Source organism: Mustela nigripes, chromosome 4, assembly GCF_022355385.1.
Source record: "Mustela nigripes isolate SB6536 chromosome 4, MUSNIG.SB6536, whole genome shotgun sequence".
NCBI lineage: Eukaryota > Metazoa > Chordata > Mammalia > Carnivora > Mustelidae > Mustela > Mustela nigripes.
Window position 1 is genome coordinate 101,741,180 of NC_081560.1, and position 16,078 is coordinate 101,757,257.

The 16,078-nt window shown below is 39.9% G+C and overlaps 1 protein-coding gene across 4 annotated transcripts in view; it reads right to left on the reverse strand.

The window, feature by feature from the left end:
* HECW1 (HECT, C2 and WW domain containing E3 ubiquitin protein ligase 1) overlaps positions 1-16,078 on the reverse strand; it is a 455,383-nt gene that overhangs the window by 63,815 nt on the left and 375,490 nt on the right. For all 4 annotated transcript variants that reach the window (XM_059397215.1, XM_059397212.1, XM_059397213.1 and 1 more), the window contains one exon: positions 8,202-8,336. In XM_059397215.1, coding sequence (XP_059253198.1) covers positions 8,202-8,336 — 135 coding nt within the window. The remainder of the gene's footprint in view (positions 1-8,201; positions 8,337-16,078) is intronic.

Below are 16,078 nucleotides of genomic sequence, written 5' to 3' on the forward strand. Positions count from 1 at the left end.
AAAAAAAAAAAAAAAAAAAAAAAAAAAAAGACTAAGTAGGGTGGTTGATGGTTTTTTAAGAAAGTGAATGTGCCAAATGTTATCAATGTTATCTGAATTAATACACTATATCGACTAAGAAACATTTCTCCTCATCAATACATTGAAGAGACTTATTTCCTCCAGTCCTGGAAATAAGTCTCTTCAACGTATTGATGAAGAGAAATGTTTCTTAGAGGGTTTCGGCGGGGAGGGGGTTGAGGGGAGGGGTGAGCCTGGTGGTGGGTATTAAGGAGGGCACGTATTACATGGAGCACCGGGTGTAGTGCATAAACAATGAATCTTCGAAAGCTGAAAAAAGAAAGTTAAATTTAAAAAATTGATCGAAGAGACAAATTCAACATGAATACTCTCAGTAAAGATTAAGTTTATGACTTCTATTTCTCAGAGTTAGCACCGCACTTCAGAACTGAATGTGAAATGGACCTGCTCTTTTGAACAGCACGGATCACTCTCAGATGGTCATTCTCTGCTGAGTGCTTACCGATCCATTCACTGTGCTGGCTACTCTTCACATAGTATCCTCCCATTCTCCCAAAATTCTGAAAGATAAGCACTATTAACCCTAGATTCCAAACAGAGAAACTGAGAATTGGATAAATTTAGTTTTTACAACATTTTAAACTGTAAGAGGCAGAACCACGGTAGCAACTAATGCTTGACCACAAAGCATCTGTTTGACTCCTCTCCTGCTGTTAGCCTGCATCCAATACCCTGGTTTTGGATGCCCATTTTGATAAAATTTCATGAAATATAAAATTTGCTTAGCTTAAAACTGATATTTGTGATGATTAATTCAGCTCAGTTTTAAGTTTTAACAAACCCCCTAAGTTCTAGAGTGTGGCAGTGAGCTTCCTACCCTGATTCCATGCACTTCTGCTCCTTAAAGGACCCTGCAGGGTAAGCTTTTTAAACAAGGACCCTATAGATTTTCCCCATTGGAGTACATTCACCAGATATATGGGGTTTGCTGTAGAGTATGACTCATTCGATGGTGTTTGGTAAAGTACATCAAAATAGGCTTTGCAAACATTTCAGAATTACATTGACTATTACTTTGTGATATTACTTAAAAAGTGTGCAAGATCTGGACAAATAAGGAAAGAAAATTCTCCCTCTGAGAGTGGCGCACGATTCACTTCCACAGAATTCAGGAGCGTTATTGAATTCCTATGCTACGAAGTCCAGAAAGGGGACTTTCAGGCTAATCCACGTATCATATAGCAGATGACAAATAGGACAGATTACTTAGGGCTTACTCATTAAAGACATGGTTATTGCTGGTTTTCATTTGGGTCCTCCTTCCACACTCCACACAGAGACAGGTAACATCCTTTCTTTGCAAGCTGTGCTAGCAGTTCTGTCTGTATATGGCAGTCTTTGAATTGCTCTTTTTTTTTTTTTTTAAGATTTATTTATTTGACAGAGAGACAGAGAGAGATCACAGCTAGGCAGAGCAGAAGGCAAAGAGACAGGGGGAAGCAGGCTCCCTGCTGAGCAGAGAGCCCCATGTGGGGCTCAATCCCAAGACCCTGAGATTATGACCTGAGCCGAAGGCAGAGGCTTAACCCACTGAGCCACCCAGGTGCCCCTGAATTGCTCTTCTTGAAGTAGTAGCCATGCAGATATATCCTTTCTCTCCTGGCCCTTTTCCTTGCCCACTGCTTACTTGGGGTACCAGGAAATAGATTCCTTGGGCTACTGAGGTAGACTCCTCACTTTGACGCCATTAGCTCTCAGCTCTGTACTGCTCCTGCAGCCAGCCACCAAGATTTAGAAGCTAGTACTTCTGCAACAGCACTTTCTAGTCCCATGTACATGGTTCCAGTGCAAGGTGATGAAAGAAAAGTTTGCTGATTATTAAAGTAGGCAGCGTGGAGTCTTTACATTTCTCTCTCCTTGAATTAATACATATGTAAAGCCCTTCTAGGACTGAAATGATAGGTCTCTTTTTCTTGGAAGGAGTTACATCAGTCTGCTTGAATGTGTTTGAAATATTTTGAATGCTGCAGAGACAGGTCTCTGAAAGACTGCTCAGTTGAAGATTATCTAAATGATGTATTACAGAACTGAGGAAGTAGGTCTGGTAACAGACCTCAGGAAGGCACGGCTGTATTCCGAACTCAAGTGATGCCTGCTGCCCCACCCTGAGCCTAAGCGTCCCCTTGTTGGTGGCTTGCCCCGAAATAAAGGGCACTCTGAAACAGGAGGAGGCTCAGTTCTATTCCTGGCTGCTGGAGGGAATTCATATGTCGCAGATACGTTTTAGGGAAACCTGGTGCCTACTTCTGAAGTTGCCTGCTCGCCTGCTCATTGGCAAAGCTAAGCTTGATGGCAAAACTTCAGAAACCAGATGAGGGGCAGCTACCCTGCAGGTCAATGACTGACTGATGAATGTGCTTCAAGCGAACTAGGAGTGAGGTGGAGAAAAGACACAGGGGGAAGGGAGGGTTCATGGGGTACCTGAACCATGAGAGATATCTGCTGAGGGTAAAGGAGGTAGCAGAGGGCCTACAGATGAGAAGAGATGGGAGGGTTAAATAGAAACAGGCTTGTCCAACCAGGAGCCAGGAATTTATAGAGATGGAGATAATTTCAAGCAGGGCTGGGAATGACTTTGAGATCAGTCTAGAGTTTACTATGTGCTAGAATCCTTGTACCCCTAAAGCAGTACTAAATGGTCCATCCTGAGGAATGTCTGGCATCAGCTGAGTGACCTGATTTGGATCTCACCGCAAACATGATGCTAACATTTGTTTTCCTAACTACTGAAAATGACTAGAAAAATGGATTTTCTATTTAAAACCAAAATTACATGACTCACTGAAGTGCATTTGACACTTTTTGTGTTACTGAGTTTCTCACAGGTGTGTGTGTGTGTGTGTGTGAGACAGACAAAGAAGGGACACCCCCGCTCTTGCACAAGGGCCCACCTCTCTCCCCAGACATGCCATGACTATTCTATGACTGGCTAAAACCCAGTTTGCAGTAGGAACTAATTTAAAGATTTCTTTTCCTTTTGATGTTGAGATAGCTTTAATCATAATTGCAAATGTGAAAACTTCAAACATTTAGCTCTCCAGAAAAAAAAAAAATGCTCAGAAAATAGTTTTCAGTAACTGGTAAACAAGCTTCTCTTCTGTGTTGCAATTTAGAAATGTAAACTGGTGGTTTTTTTAAAGCCCTGATTGAAATTGCAGGTTTTAGACTGAGTTTGGGTTAATAATCAGCTAACGTTCTCTTTGAAAATGCTGGAGACCTAATGATAAAATATTGAGTTCAGAGGAAAAGCCCAAGTAATGAATTTGCACTCATCTCTAGATTCCTTTTGTATTCTGAAAGTAGATCGTTAACAGAGTTTTCAGAATTATCTTAAGGAAACAAGAGAGAGATCTATGCTCAAGTCATTCAACATATTTATAATAGTGAAAGTGAATAATAAACATAATTACAAAGGAAGGCTTGAGCTAAATTACAGTAGACTCATATGATTAAAATACAGAAGAATTTTAATGGCATGGGAACCGTCTCCAGGGTATTGTACTGGTAAAGCAGGATACAGAACCATAGACAACATGATTCAATTTTTTATTTCTGTGTAGACCAGAAGTGTCTCCAGATGGGATATTATACTCTCCTTTCAACTTCTTTCCTGTCTGTGTCTGTGTTTTCTACACTCTTTACTTACTGTTGATTCAAAACTTTATTTTCATAAGTGTCTGAATTCTATAAACTTCCAGTAAAACCTATAACCACATATAGGTTACATGGAATCAAGAGGAAAATTCCCAGTTTTTAGAAGTGGTAAGGAAGTTACCTTCCCCAAAGGCAAGCTTCCCGAATGATGACTTCTCTGTGTCATCAGAGCCACTGGAATAACTTCTACCATCAAAAAAAGCTCCCTGCAAAGAATGACCCAGAGTGACCTCTGCTTTCAAAGTGAAAAGTCGGTTTCTCTTCTCTACCAGATCCCTGCCCTTCCCTGAGGCAATTACTATTATCCTTTTTGGTGTGTACCCTTCCAGAACTTCCCTATGACTAATGACTTTCTAACCTGACCAAAATAAGGTGTTAAAAGAAATAAAAATTATGTACCCTTCCTTATTGTTACAAGACAAATGTGATTGTTAGTGATTTCCTCACAAGAGATGGAACCCAATATTTATAGCCCAATACGCTCTTTCCATTTATCTGTGTCCATTTCCATTTGGACATTATGGGAAGAGTTAGGCCTGTTCTGTTAACACCTTTTTTTTTTTGGTATATTGCAGACAACGTGACACTGTACTAAAATGCAGGCTAAAGCATCAAATCATGATCTTTTTATGCATAAACTACTGTATTCCTGATAACTGCTTTCAGCAAAATGCCTGAAAATTTTTCATTTGAAGTAAAAAAAATCTAAAAGAAATGTGACAGTGCTTCTGTTAATAACCTATCACAGGGGCTTGAGGGAAATTTCTACCATTTAGGATCCTGAATATAGGAGCTGATTTCAATTCTGTCTTTAAAATTGATAAAACATTCAGTGCTGAGTAGCACTTAAGGGAGTGGCTCATGAAGGTGAAACAGAAAATACTGATTCCTAAGGTTGTGGCCTAAGAAACATCTATAGCAAATCCAACAGTAATCCTGACATGTGACATGGAAAAACCACGGATTATGGAAACAGTTCACTGATCATTCCCGAGTCTCATATTTCCATCTGCTTAACTGTCATTTCAAATTGGATAGCCTACTGCTTTCCTACTCACTGTCTAACTTACCCAAGAGCAAACCCGCCATCCTCCCCAACTGGCTCTCCTGTTCATCTCAGCTGTGTGTTGTTAATGTGCCACGAGGCTCACAGACTGAGAATCACAGAGCCAGCCATCTAGTCCCCTGGTGTCCCCTGCAGATGAGGGACCTGAGGCCCCAGAAAGGAAAGGAAGGAGGAGTGACACACCTCCTCGGTGGCAAAGCCGGAGCTGAGACTCCATCTGCAACTGAAGTCCCAGGTACCCCTTCCTCCCACCTCCTGACCTCTGCAGTCTTCTTCCCAAGGGGTGTTCTTTGTCTTGGGTCTCTTGGCCACCTCCAGTGGCCTCTAATGGGCCCTTCTCTTGCAGATCACTCCTTTCTTTCCTCTTCCTGGCCGCCATTGTCTGTTTTCTAAAATACTAGTGTACACTGGACTGGGAGTTAGATCTGAACTGTGGTCTGGAACTCCCTGTGTGAGCTGAGTTTCTGATTTTTAAGTTTGCCTGACTATAAAATACAATTCTTAACTAAAGTGGTATGACCACATGGGAATATTTGAAAATGCTTAGAGGTATTTTGGTGTTTGTTTGTTTGTTTTGGTTGTCATAGTGACGGCTGAGGTGAGGGCTCTCCTGACAGTTAATGGATGTGAGCAGGAAAAAAGGTCCTGCAATGGCAGGGGACAATTCCACACATTAGAGAAGTGTCCTCAAAATGCCAATCGTCTTCTCCTCTAAAGCCACTTTTCCACAAAAACCATCATGTTATTCCTCTCAAAAATCATTCAGTGGGCTCATGGGGAAGTGTCAACCATACGGCATTCAAAGCTTTTAAAAACCAAGACAAAATGCAAGTGGAAACCCTATTCTGGTCACAGTGAAATATTTGTTGTCTCTTTACTGCCCTTTCTTGACCCTACTGCTGTACCTCTGCTCATGCGGGCTCTCTGTGGGGTTGCCCTTCCTCTTCCTTTGTACCTGGCTAGATACTAGGGTTAGGTCAAGTACATTAACTGTAAAGATGTCTTTCCTTGGCCTCTTTTGAACTTCTGTGGCACTTGTCCTAACACCTCTCTTGGCACTCAATCATATTTTACTTGTTCTTGGTACTCTACTCTGTGTTTTCTGACCTGGCTTCAAACACAGGCTATAAAACCCCCCCAGGCAGGGATCATATCTCATACTTCTTTGCATTCCACAGTGCTCATAGCAAGCCATGCACTTAATCAATGTTTGCTGAGCAAAATAATATCACAGCAAACACAATTAACATTTCCCACCACCCCCCTCCTCCTATTTTTATACCAAGATCCTCCTGTTGTTTCACTCCCTGGGCTCTGGGCTTTCACAGCAGGGCGAACCAGATACTGATTTTCATAGAGCTTGGGTCTTTGTTTTCTCTGGAATGCTAACCGGATGAGCAATTCTCTGCCTCCCAGCTTTTCTCTGTTTCTCCTTGTGTCAGCGCAAAGCTACCAGGAGATTTGCGGAGGGATGGGATGGGTTTAAAAACCCGATCAACTGAGGGTGCCTGGGTGGCTCAGTGGGTTAAAGCCTCTGCCTTTGGCTCAGGTCATGATCTCAGGATCCTGGGATCAAGGCCTGCATCAGGCTCTCTGCTCAGCAGGGAGCTTGCTTCCTCCTCTCTCTCTGCCTACCTCTCTGCCTACTTGTGACCTCTGTCTGTCAAATAAATAATTAAAATCTTTAAAAAAAAAAAAACAGGTAACGCAAGTGGCACTCATGACTTGAATCTCATTTCAACAGAAATGTCTTAATACTTGTATTTTCAGACTACTTTCTTATAAATGTAAGAGATCTAGATCTTTAGGGGGTTTACCTTAGGTAGTAGGTAGGAGGTAGGAGGAACCTACCTTTTTGTTTTATTGACAGTGAACCTGACTTCAGGACTCAGTTTCTTTTATCAAATGTGGTTTATCTCTCGTAACGACGAAATCGCCTTAATAATACTAAAGACCTTGGATATTTTAAATAAATTAAATGGCATGTTTCAAGTTGATTCAGAATCTTGAGTTTATCCACTTAAATAAATCTTGATTTTATGCCATCCTTTCTGAAGTGTTATAAGTAAGTGCCACCAGAGAGGGATATAATCAATGCCTGTTGAGCTGGGACGTTGGGTGCTGCTTTTTGTCGCCTGCGAGCATGGCAGCTGCAGAGTGTCTGCTATCTGTGCTCCTGACACCCACGTAACCTGGGGGAAAGCGTAATATTTTTCTCTGCATGGCCAGGTGCACATTTTACATATACACAGAATGAAAGAATCAGCATGTTTTCAGCAGCATCCTAAAGCAAAACCCAAGATGACCCATGAAAGGGAAATCCATTTTCTCACACTGGCATTATACTGTGAGCGCCCTCGGTTGGGAAGAGTTAGGCCTGTCAGGATACAGATGCTTCCCCTAAAAGAGTAGTAAACTGGTACCAATACGTCAGGAACAGGCTCTTCCCTTGAGACGTGCTGTCTGAGGCTGCCAGGTGGATTGTTATTTTCCCCATTTCTCCTGAGACATTCACCCTAGTTCTCCCTGGAATGATGTGGGGGCAGTGGGGAGACACACACACACACACACACACTTCCTCTTTTACCCTGTACTACTTCATTTTTTGCCTCATTGTAATCCAGCACGACAGCCTGTTTTACGAGAAACGGTTCTCAGTGGCCACCACCTCCTGAGATCCTGCTGGTCTCCAGGATGGTACCGATACCTGGGAAACATCAATGAGGGATTTACTCAAAGTATTGCCAGGAATGGACTAGAAGTAGAAAAGAGCTATGTTTGGAGTTTCGGTTTGAGAAGGGAGGCCAGGAAAGGGTATGGGATAAAGAGATTGTACTTGAGAAAGACAATGCCCATGATGTTTAAGAAGGATGGTTTCACGATTCAGTGGAAGGTGACCATAGGCAGTGACTAAAGATATAAACAGGAAAGAGCACGTGGTAGGATGCAGAAAGAGTATTCATGTCCCCAGTGGATCCCCCCCAGTTTTTGGTCCATGTATGTCTATGGTACTGATGTCTTCTCCGGGATCTATGAAGAGCCCAAGGTTTAATGTCAGTCATATCCTTAGGATCGTTTAGGAAATCACATGTGACTGGCCCGCCTAAGGAAGCACAGTGCAGGCCTGGTGTGCGGGTCTCCTGAGCCTGCATTTTCCATTTCGTCCCTTAAGCTAGACATAATCTTTGTAGTGGCGACTGTTAGGACAAAATGGAAGGCAGAAAGAAGGCGGTCTGAAGATGGGTCTACAGAGTTCAGTGGGTGTCCCTGACTCCGCATTCTTCTAAAGACCATGGGGATAGAGCAGAGCCCTTGGAGAGCAGGCAATCCTAGATTCCAGTCACCAAAATGGAGCAGGGCCTGTGGAACTGTGAGCCTGGAGGGGAGGCGGGGGGGTTACCTCTCCAGCGCTGTAGCTCCGAAGCCTCTGCAGGTGCTGTCGGTGGGTCAGGTGGTTGGGGAGACGCCCGTTCTGAAGAGGTATTCGGGGGTCAATGAAAGTGGTAGCTCGACTGTTGTGGTCCACGAAGAAAGACTGCAGATAGACCAGTAAAAAAGCACACTGCATGAGAATGAGCCAGAGTGAGGTCAATAAAGTAAGGGAGTGCTACAGCGCCCAGTCTTCAAGTTTATTTCTGACCCTGCTTTTTATCTGCTCAAAACGATGGAAGACGGGGGCATGCTAGTTACTGATAAACACTTCACACTGCGGACTTATAGACTCCTGGTCATAACACTTTACTCACCATGGAAAGTAAGAGAAATAGAGCCTTCAATGTATTAAAATAACACTAGTAATAATTCATGAAACATTTTATTTTAAAAACAAAGTCTCTTTCTTTGATTATAGAATTAGCACAGTCTCATTGAGAAGAATTTTTAAAAGGATAAAAAAATAAGAAGAAAATAAAAATTACCTCAAATTTCACAATCCAAGGGTAATCATCAAAATATTATGGTGACCTTTCCACCAGTTTTTTCTTTTCTCATGCAAATATACAAATATCTACATATTTTCCCCACATCGGCACCTACAGTTTTGTTAGAAGATTTTTTTCCATCTCCTATTTTATGAGCATTTCCTTAAGTTATCAGACATTCTTTTAATACAATTTTAGCAGGTATATAGCTTGCTGGATGTATAGTAATTTTGGTGCCCTCTATCACTGGATATTTTACTTTTTTACTTTTTTAAAAATAATGCTTCAATAAACATTCTTGTTCATAAACCTTTGCAGCATGTCTGATTACTGTACATGTCCCAATATGTGACAAAAGTTATTCTTTAAAATTACCTCTCATAAAATTGGTACCTTCTCAGGAAAAAAAACCCTTTTGTACTACTAAACAATCTTTCAAATACTATCTTGAACAAAATGTAATGTTTGGTGAAGGTGACTTCCTCTTAAAGACCTCAATCAATGTTCATTGTAGACACACTCGGATGCCACCTTACAGAGGTAATCCAAGTCAAATACAGATGTAAAAATTATTCTTGGGAAGTATGAGCTTATAATTTCAAGTATTAGATGTCCTTGCAAACAAGTCTCTTTTGTTAAAGAGCTCTATAAAAAGTGATACAGGAAGTGGTTTCATTATGGGGACCAAAAGTTACCTCCACAGGATGTAGGAGATTAACTCCCCTAATATCATGTGACTCAGTATCTGTGACTTGCTGTAAAATTCCCAGGACAGCATCCCACACAGATTCAAAAAGGCCTATTTGCGGGCATCTGGGTGGCTCAGTCCCTTAAGAATCTGCCTTCTATTCAGGTCGTGATCTCAGGGTCCTGAGATCAGTCTCTAGTTGGACTTACCCTCAGTGGGAAGTCTCCTTCTTCCTCTGCCCCTCCCCTTGCTTGTGCTGTCTCTCAAATAAATAAATAAAATCTTAGAAATATAAAATAAAAGTTAAAAAAATCCGTATGTCCAATTTGGATGGGACTAAATATGATGTGCCCTGAAAAACTGGGTTCGGTGTTTCAAAAGTGGCACTAGTGACATCGAAAAGATGAGTAAAGAATCTGAAGAAGAAAAAATGTGAGTTAAAAAAAAAAAACATTTATCAACGTGTTTCTATAACATGAGATTTTAAACACACAAGTATAAGCTGAAGTCAATATTTGAAGGGTCTTTTTATTACTGAACTATATGCCTGCAAGTTTATAAATTAAAGTTAAATGGGTTTATTGTTATTTGTGCATATGTGGCAATTCTTTAGTATAAATTCCTAAAAGTTGAGTTAATCACTGGGCTAAAATTAGAAAAAATTTGTTTATTGGTCTATATTAACAAATTACCTTCTTATCCTCATCATAAGTCCATGAGTGCTTTTCATGGACTTTATAAATGTGGAGTATTTGAAAGACCCCTTAGAAATGCTGAATGGTAAATGGTGCTGAATTATTGTTTACAGGGGACGCCAAACATTTTCTCACAGTTTTATGGGTTAGTTAATTAATATGTGGTACAATATTAATTGATTCCAGGAGTAGAATTCAGTGATTCATCCCTTAGAAAAAATACCCGGTGCTCATCACAAGTGCCCTCCTAATACCTATCACCCAGTTAGCTCATCCCACCTCCTGTCATCAACCCTCATCAACCCTCAGTTTCTTCTCTATCATTACGAGTTTGTTTTATGGTTTGTCTCTCTTTTCCCTCCCATGTTCATCTGTTTCATTTCTTAAATTCCACACAGGAGTGAAATCATACAGTATGTCGTTTCGTGACTGACTCTAAATTTGTTGTTTAAAATTTAGCTCTATTGCTTACGGCCATGGAATGCAACATGAGTATTTTATGCTCTTCTGTTTTCTTTGTGCTATAAAACAAAGCTCCAAGGATCTCATAAAGGAGTTGTAAACTGTTTTTTTCTTTTTAAAGAAAATTGTGGTAAAATGTACAAAACGCAAATTTTGCCATTTTAATCAGTTTTAAGTATACAGTTTAGTGGGATTAAATACATTCTCATTGTCACATAACCATCACCATTGTTCATCTCCTGAAGTTTTTCATCTTCTTAAACTGAAACTCTGTACTCATTAAAGACAAACTCCTCATTACTTTCTTCCCCCAGACCATGGGAACCTCTATTCTACTTTCTATCTCTATGAATTGCACTATTTTTAGATACCTCATGTGAGATAAAGTATTTGTCCTTTTGTTTCTGACTTGTTTAACTTAGCATGATATTTTCAAGGTCCATTCATGCTGTAGCATGTGTCAGAATTTCACTGCTTCTCAAAGATGCATAATCTTCCATTGTATGGATAATACCACATTTTGTTTATCCATTCATATAACTTCTATTTTTTCTATGCTTATTGAGGTATAATTGACAAATAAAAATTGTATGTAATTAAGGTCTACATAAGGTCTATTTTTAACAAAATAATATATATCCATTATTCCAAAACTATATTATTTAAAATCCTGACTTATTTTGTCCTTCTGTCAAACTGATAGATACAAAACTCATTTTCCTACCATGCATTTATTTCATTTCTTTTTGTATTTCTCTTTTAGTTTTCTTTATATATGATATGATGCTATTTGGCTCATAATATATATGAATAACAAATCTTTATTTTAGTTGTGCCTTTGATTTATAAAAAATCTTACTTTGACTCCATTTAATGGTGTGAATTTGAACTCTGCTTTCTATGATATTAATATACCATGGTTTTTCTTGTTATGGTTTTTACATTCTATTAATATTTATTCTTTTATTTTTTAAACTCTGAATCATTTCTTGGGTATGTCTTTTAGTAAGCTGGATCTGTTTGTTACCAAATCTGAAAATGTCTTCCTTTTTGGTATACCTATCACTAAGACTATTATGCTTGGCTGTACTTTTGTTACTTTATTTTGGTTATTTACAATTTTTTTTTGCTTCCTGGTGGATTTTTGGGGTATTTTGCTATGTAAACCATATTTTGCTTGGTCTTATTTTGGTAGAAATTTGAAACAGAAAAATCTTGCTTTCAATGGTACAAACAGTTGCCTTCTAAGTTGATCAAGTAACTATATTTAGCCATTGTTTTTCAAATTACTCAACTATGAACATTAGTACAACTTTCCCTGCCCTGTTCACCGGCCTTCTTCCCTCGTCTATTTTATTTTAGGTTAGGAATATGATTCAGATAGTTGTTATTCAATTTTTCCATTTTTCTTATACATATTCTCCCATATTTTATTGAATCTTTTTCAAAATATTTTAAAGTATTTTAACAATTATTTACACTTACATTCATATATTTGATTGATTTAAATATTCACCACTAAGGCCCTTTTATACTGTTTTCTCCATTATTGATTTCCTGTTCTGCTTCATTTGTAAGTCATTGGGGGAATGGCTTTTGGTGTTTTCTTTGGACAGGCAAGAGAGTACAGTGAGTTCTGAAATCCTGCATGTAAGGTGGTTTTCCTAGTATTTTCACACTTGAATGACACCAATTTGTTTGGATATAGAATTTGGGGGCTGCAAATTTTTCTCATCAATAACCTGTACTCCTTGCTCTGTAAATTTCTGTAGTTGAGTTTCATGGATGGAAAATTTTAAGCTTGCCTGATTTTTATTCTTTTTAAGGTAACTTTCATATTATCATGGCTATATACTGATAAGACTTTTAAAAAATCCCCATTTAAAGACAATTCCAGAGTATGTGAAGATATAGAATTTTAATTAATTTTAATATAGCTCAGTGAGCCCCATTAATCTGCCTACCTGAATAATTTATTTTAGAGCACAAAATTTTATTTTCAATATTTAATAAGTGAATTTTTATATTCTGAATTTAATTTTTGTTGTTCTACCTATTATTCTGATTTCTTCTTTAGGAACATCCATAAGCCATTCCCCAACAGAGATTTTAACTGAGTGGTAATTATATGCTAGGAATATTCTAAGCCCTTGGGGTTTCATCAACGAGCAAAGATCCCTGCTCTCAAGGCGCTCAAAATTCTGTCAGGAGAAACAGACAAAACAATAAATCTAACAAGTATATAAATTATATGGGGGAGCACATGGGTTGGGGATCTTGGGTGCTTTTGGTATTAAATAGAATGGTGAGGACAGGCCTGGCTGAGAAAGTAAGATATGGTCTTTTTGCTTTTATTATTTATTTATTATTTTTAACTTACCCCTCTGTGTTTGCGATCTGGTTTCTTCCCTCACTTTTTTTGAGAGACAACAGTTTCCATGTTTTCTCTCAGTGATCTGATTTTTATATAGCATCAGTTCTGCTTGGTTTTATCCCTATGCTATTACATGTTGCTCTTTCTTGTGATTTTAAAATGTTTACTTTCAGCCTTTTTTTTTTTTAATTGTAGAAGAACATGTGAGACTTAATCACTGTTCTCTAACAAAATTTCAGCCATATGGTATTAAGTGCACAGAGCAGAACAGTGTTGTTTTTTTTTTTTTTTTAAAGATTTTATTTATTTATTTGACAGACAGAGATCACAAGTAGGCAGAGAGGCAGGCAGAGAGAGAGGAGGAAGCAGGCTTCCTGCTGAGCAGAGGGCCTGATGCGGGGCTCGATCCCAGGACCCTGGGATCATGACCTGAGCCGAAGGCAGAGGCTTTAACCCACTGAGCCACCCAGGCACCCCCAGAACAGTGTTGTTAACACAAGGCTGTACAGTGGGTCTCTAGAACTTACTCATCTTGTATAACTGAAACTGCACCCATTGAACCCAAACTCCCCATTTCCTCCTGCCCCAGCCCTGGTCACTGCCATCCTGCTCTGTCACTCTGAGGCTATTTCAAATACTTCCCATAAGGGGAATTATGCAGTACTTGACCCTCTGTGACTGGCTAATTTCATGGAGCATAATGTCCTCCAGGTTCATCCTTCATTTTTAAGGAACAATGAATAATGTTCCACTATATGTATATACCACATTTTCTTATTTAAGTAAGTTTTCGAATTCCAGTTAAGACATAGTATCATATTAATTTCAGGTGTACAGTACAGCGATTCAACACTTTCATACAACACCTGGGGCTCACTACAAGTTCACTGGGCAATCCCCATCACCTATCTCCCCCTTCCCCTCCCACTCACCTCCCTCCTAGGAACCACCAGTGTTTTGGGTGTTGAGTTTGAAAAGGCGGGCACGTATTACACAGAGCGCGGCATGTTATATGCAAACAATGAATCTTGGAACACTGCATCAAAAAACTACTGATGAGTATATGGTTCTAGCATACTAATAAAAAAACAAAATCAGTTTGTTCTCCATAGTTAAGAGTCTCTTTCTCAGCTTGCCTCTCTTTTCCCCTGCCCTTTGCTTTTTACTTTGTTTCTTAGATTCCACACATAAGTAAAATCACACCGTATTTGTCTTTGACAAGACTTATTTTGCTTAGCGTAATGCACTCTAGTTCCATCCACCTCCTTGCAACTGACAAGATTGCATTCCTTTTTATGGTTGGTAACATTGCACTGTATATCAGTTGATGGGTACCTGGGCTGTTTCCATACTTTGGCTATTGCTGACACTGCTGCTGTAAACACTGGGGGGCCTGTATCCCTTTGAATTAGTATTTCTGTATTCTTTGGGTAAATACCTAGTAGTGCAATAGCTGGATGGTAGGGTAGCTCTATTTTTAACTTCCTGAGGAACCTCCATACTGTTTTCCAGAGTGGCTGCCCCAGTTTGCATTTCCACCACCAGTGCAAGAGGGCTCCCCTTTCTCTGCATCCTCGCCAACACCTGTTTAACACTAATATCTTAATGGAAGATGCTACTTGATAGACACATTATGCACTGTGCAGTTTCACTGAGTTAGGAGCAGTTCTAGTTCCATATGCTTCTGTACATACATTTACAAACATTCCTTTTTTAAAGTTTTTAGTTTAACTCCAGCTCGTTAACATACAGTACATTAGTTACCAGTGTACAATATTGTGATTCGACACTCACATACGTCACCCAATGCTCCTCCTAACACGTGTACTCCTTAACCCCCATCACCATTTAACACCCCCCTACCTCCCTTCTTATACACCACATTTTCTTTACCCATTCATTTGTCAGTGGGCATTTAGGTTGCCTGATTATTGTGACTAACACTTCAAGAAACATAGCAATGCAGGTACCTCTTTGAGATTTTGATTTCAATTCTTTCGGATTTCCAGATCATATGGTAGTTCTGTTTTCTTACATCTGTCTCCTCTCAGCTTTTCTCAGTTTGTGGCTGCTTCTTCTTACTTCTTCTTGCTCAATAGAAACCACGTGCTCCTAAACCATCTTGTGTATGATTGGCAGGTACCTTTTAAATTCTTCTATTTTCTGAAGGAAATTATACTGTAAGATGTTTTTTTCCTCAAAGGTTCTGTTTCCTTCATGTAGTAGTGGCTCTCTTCATAGGTTCCTGTTTATTTTGCTGTTGTGTGTTCATTCCTTAGTAGAGGATGCCTCTGTTGCATGCCGGCCACAGGCAGACCCTCCCCTGCCCCACCATCTGCAGCCCCACGCCCTCTCTGGATGATAAGCCTCCCCCTCACTCAAGCCTGGAACCTACTTAAGGTCCACATCCAATCTCTACCGAAGCTGGCAGAAGGCTGTGGCCTCCTTTCTCAGACTTCCAAGACAATGGATGAGTCAGATGCCATTTGGGCCTTCACTCTGGTCCTCCTGAAGTGGTGCCACTCTCAGAGCACTGTCCCTGAACCCCTTTGTGGGGATGATCATGCATTCAAAGACATCGAACAGCCAGCCCTGGTCTTCTATGCCCACCATGGTGTACACTAAAAACAAAGGCTGTTGTCTTTGCACACGTCAATAAAGCAAGAAGCAGATTGGCTAGAATGAGGAACCAGAAGGTGCTGTGGCATTCTGGAATCTTCTCTGGCCATCTGTGAAAATGTCTTTTGCATAGAGAGCTATGACTCCCTGATTTTTCAGTGACCGCTGTTCCTAGATCCCAGACTCCTGTGCAACACATTCTTTCCAAGTCAGAGAGGTGAGCCTGTAGGAGACAGTCCACAAATGTTCTTGTCAACCTATTCCCATCATCCATGGGCTTTAGCAATGAGGTGTTCTTGTATTTTCTCCAGTTGCCAGTCCGATGTTGCAGTTTTTTGGATTGGACAATTCCCACAGCATCAAGAGGAAGAACAGCAGGAATTACTAATCTATTCTATTATCATGGATGCCCATATTCACTTATTTACTCTTTATAACTGGCATGAAGGCAATAGTAATTATTGCTGCTTTATGACGGACAAAGTGAGGCTCAGAGCAGTAAAGGAACTTGCTCATGGT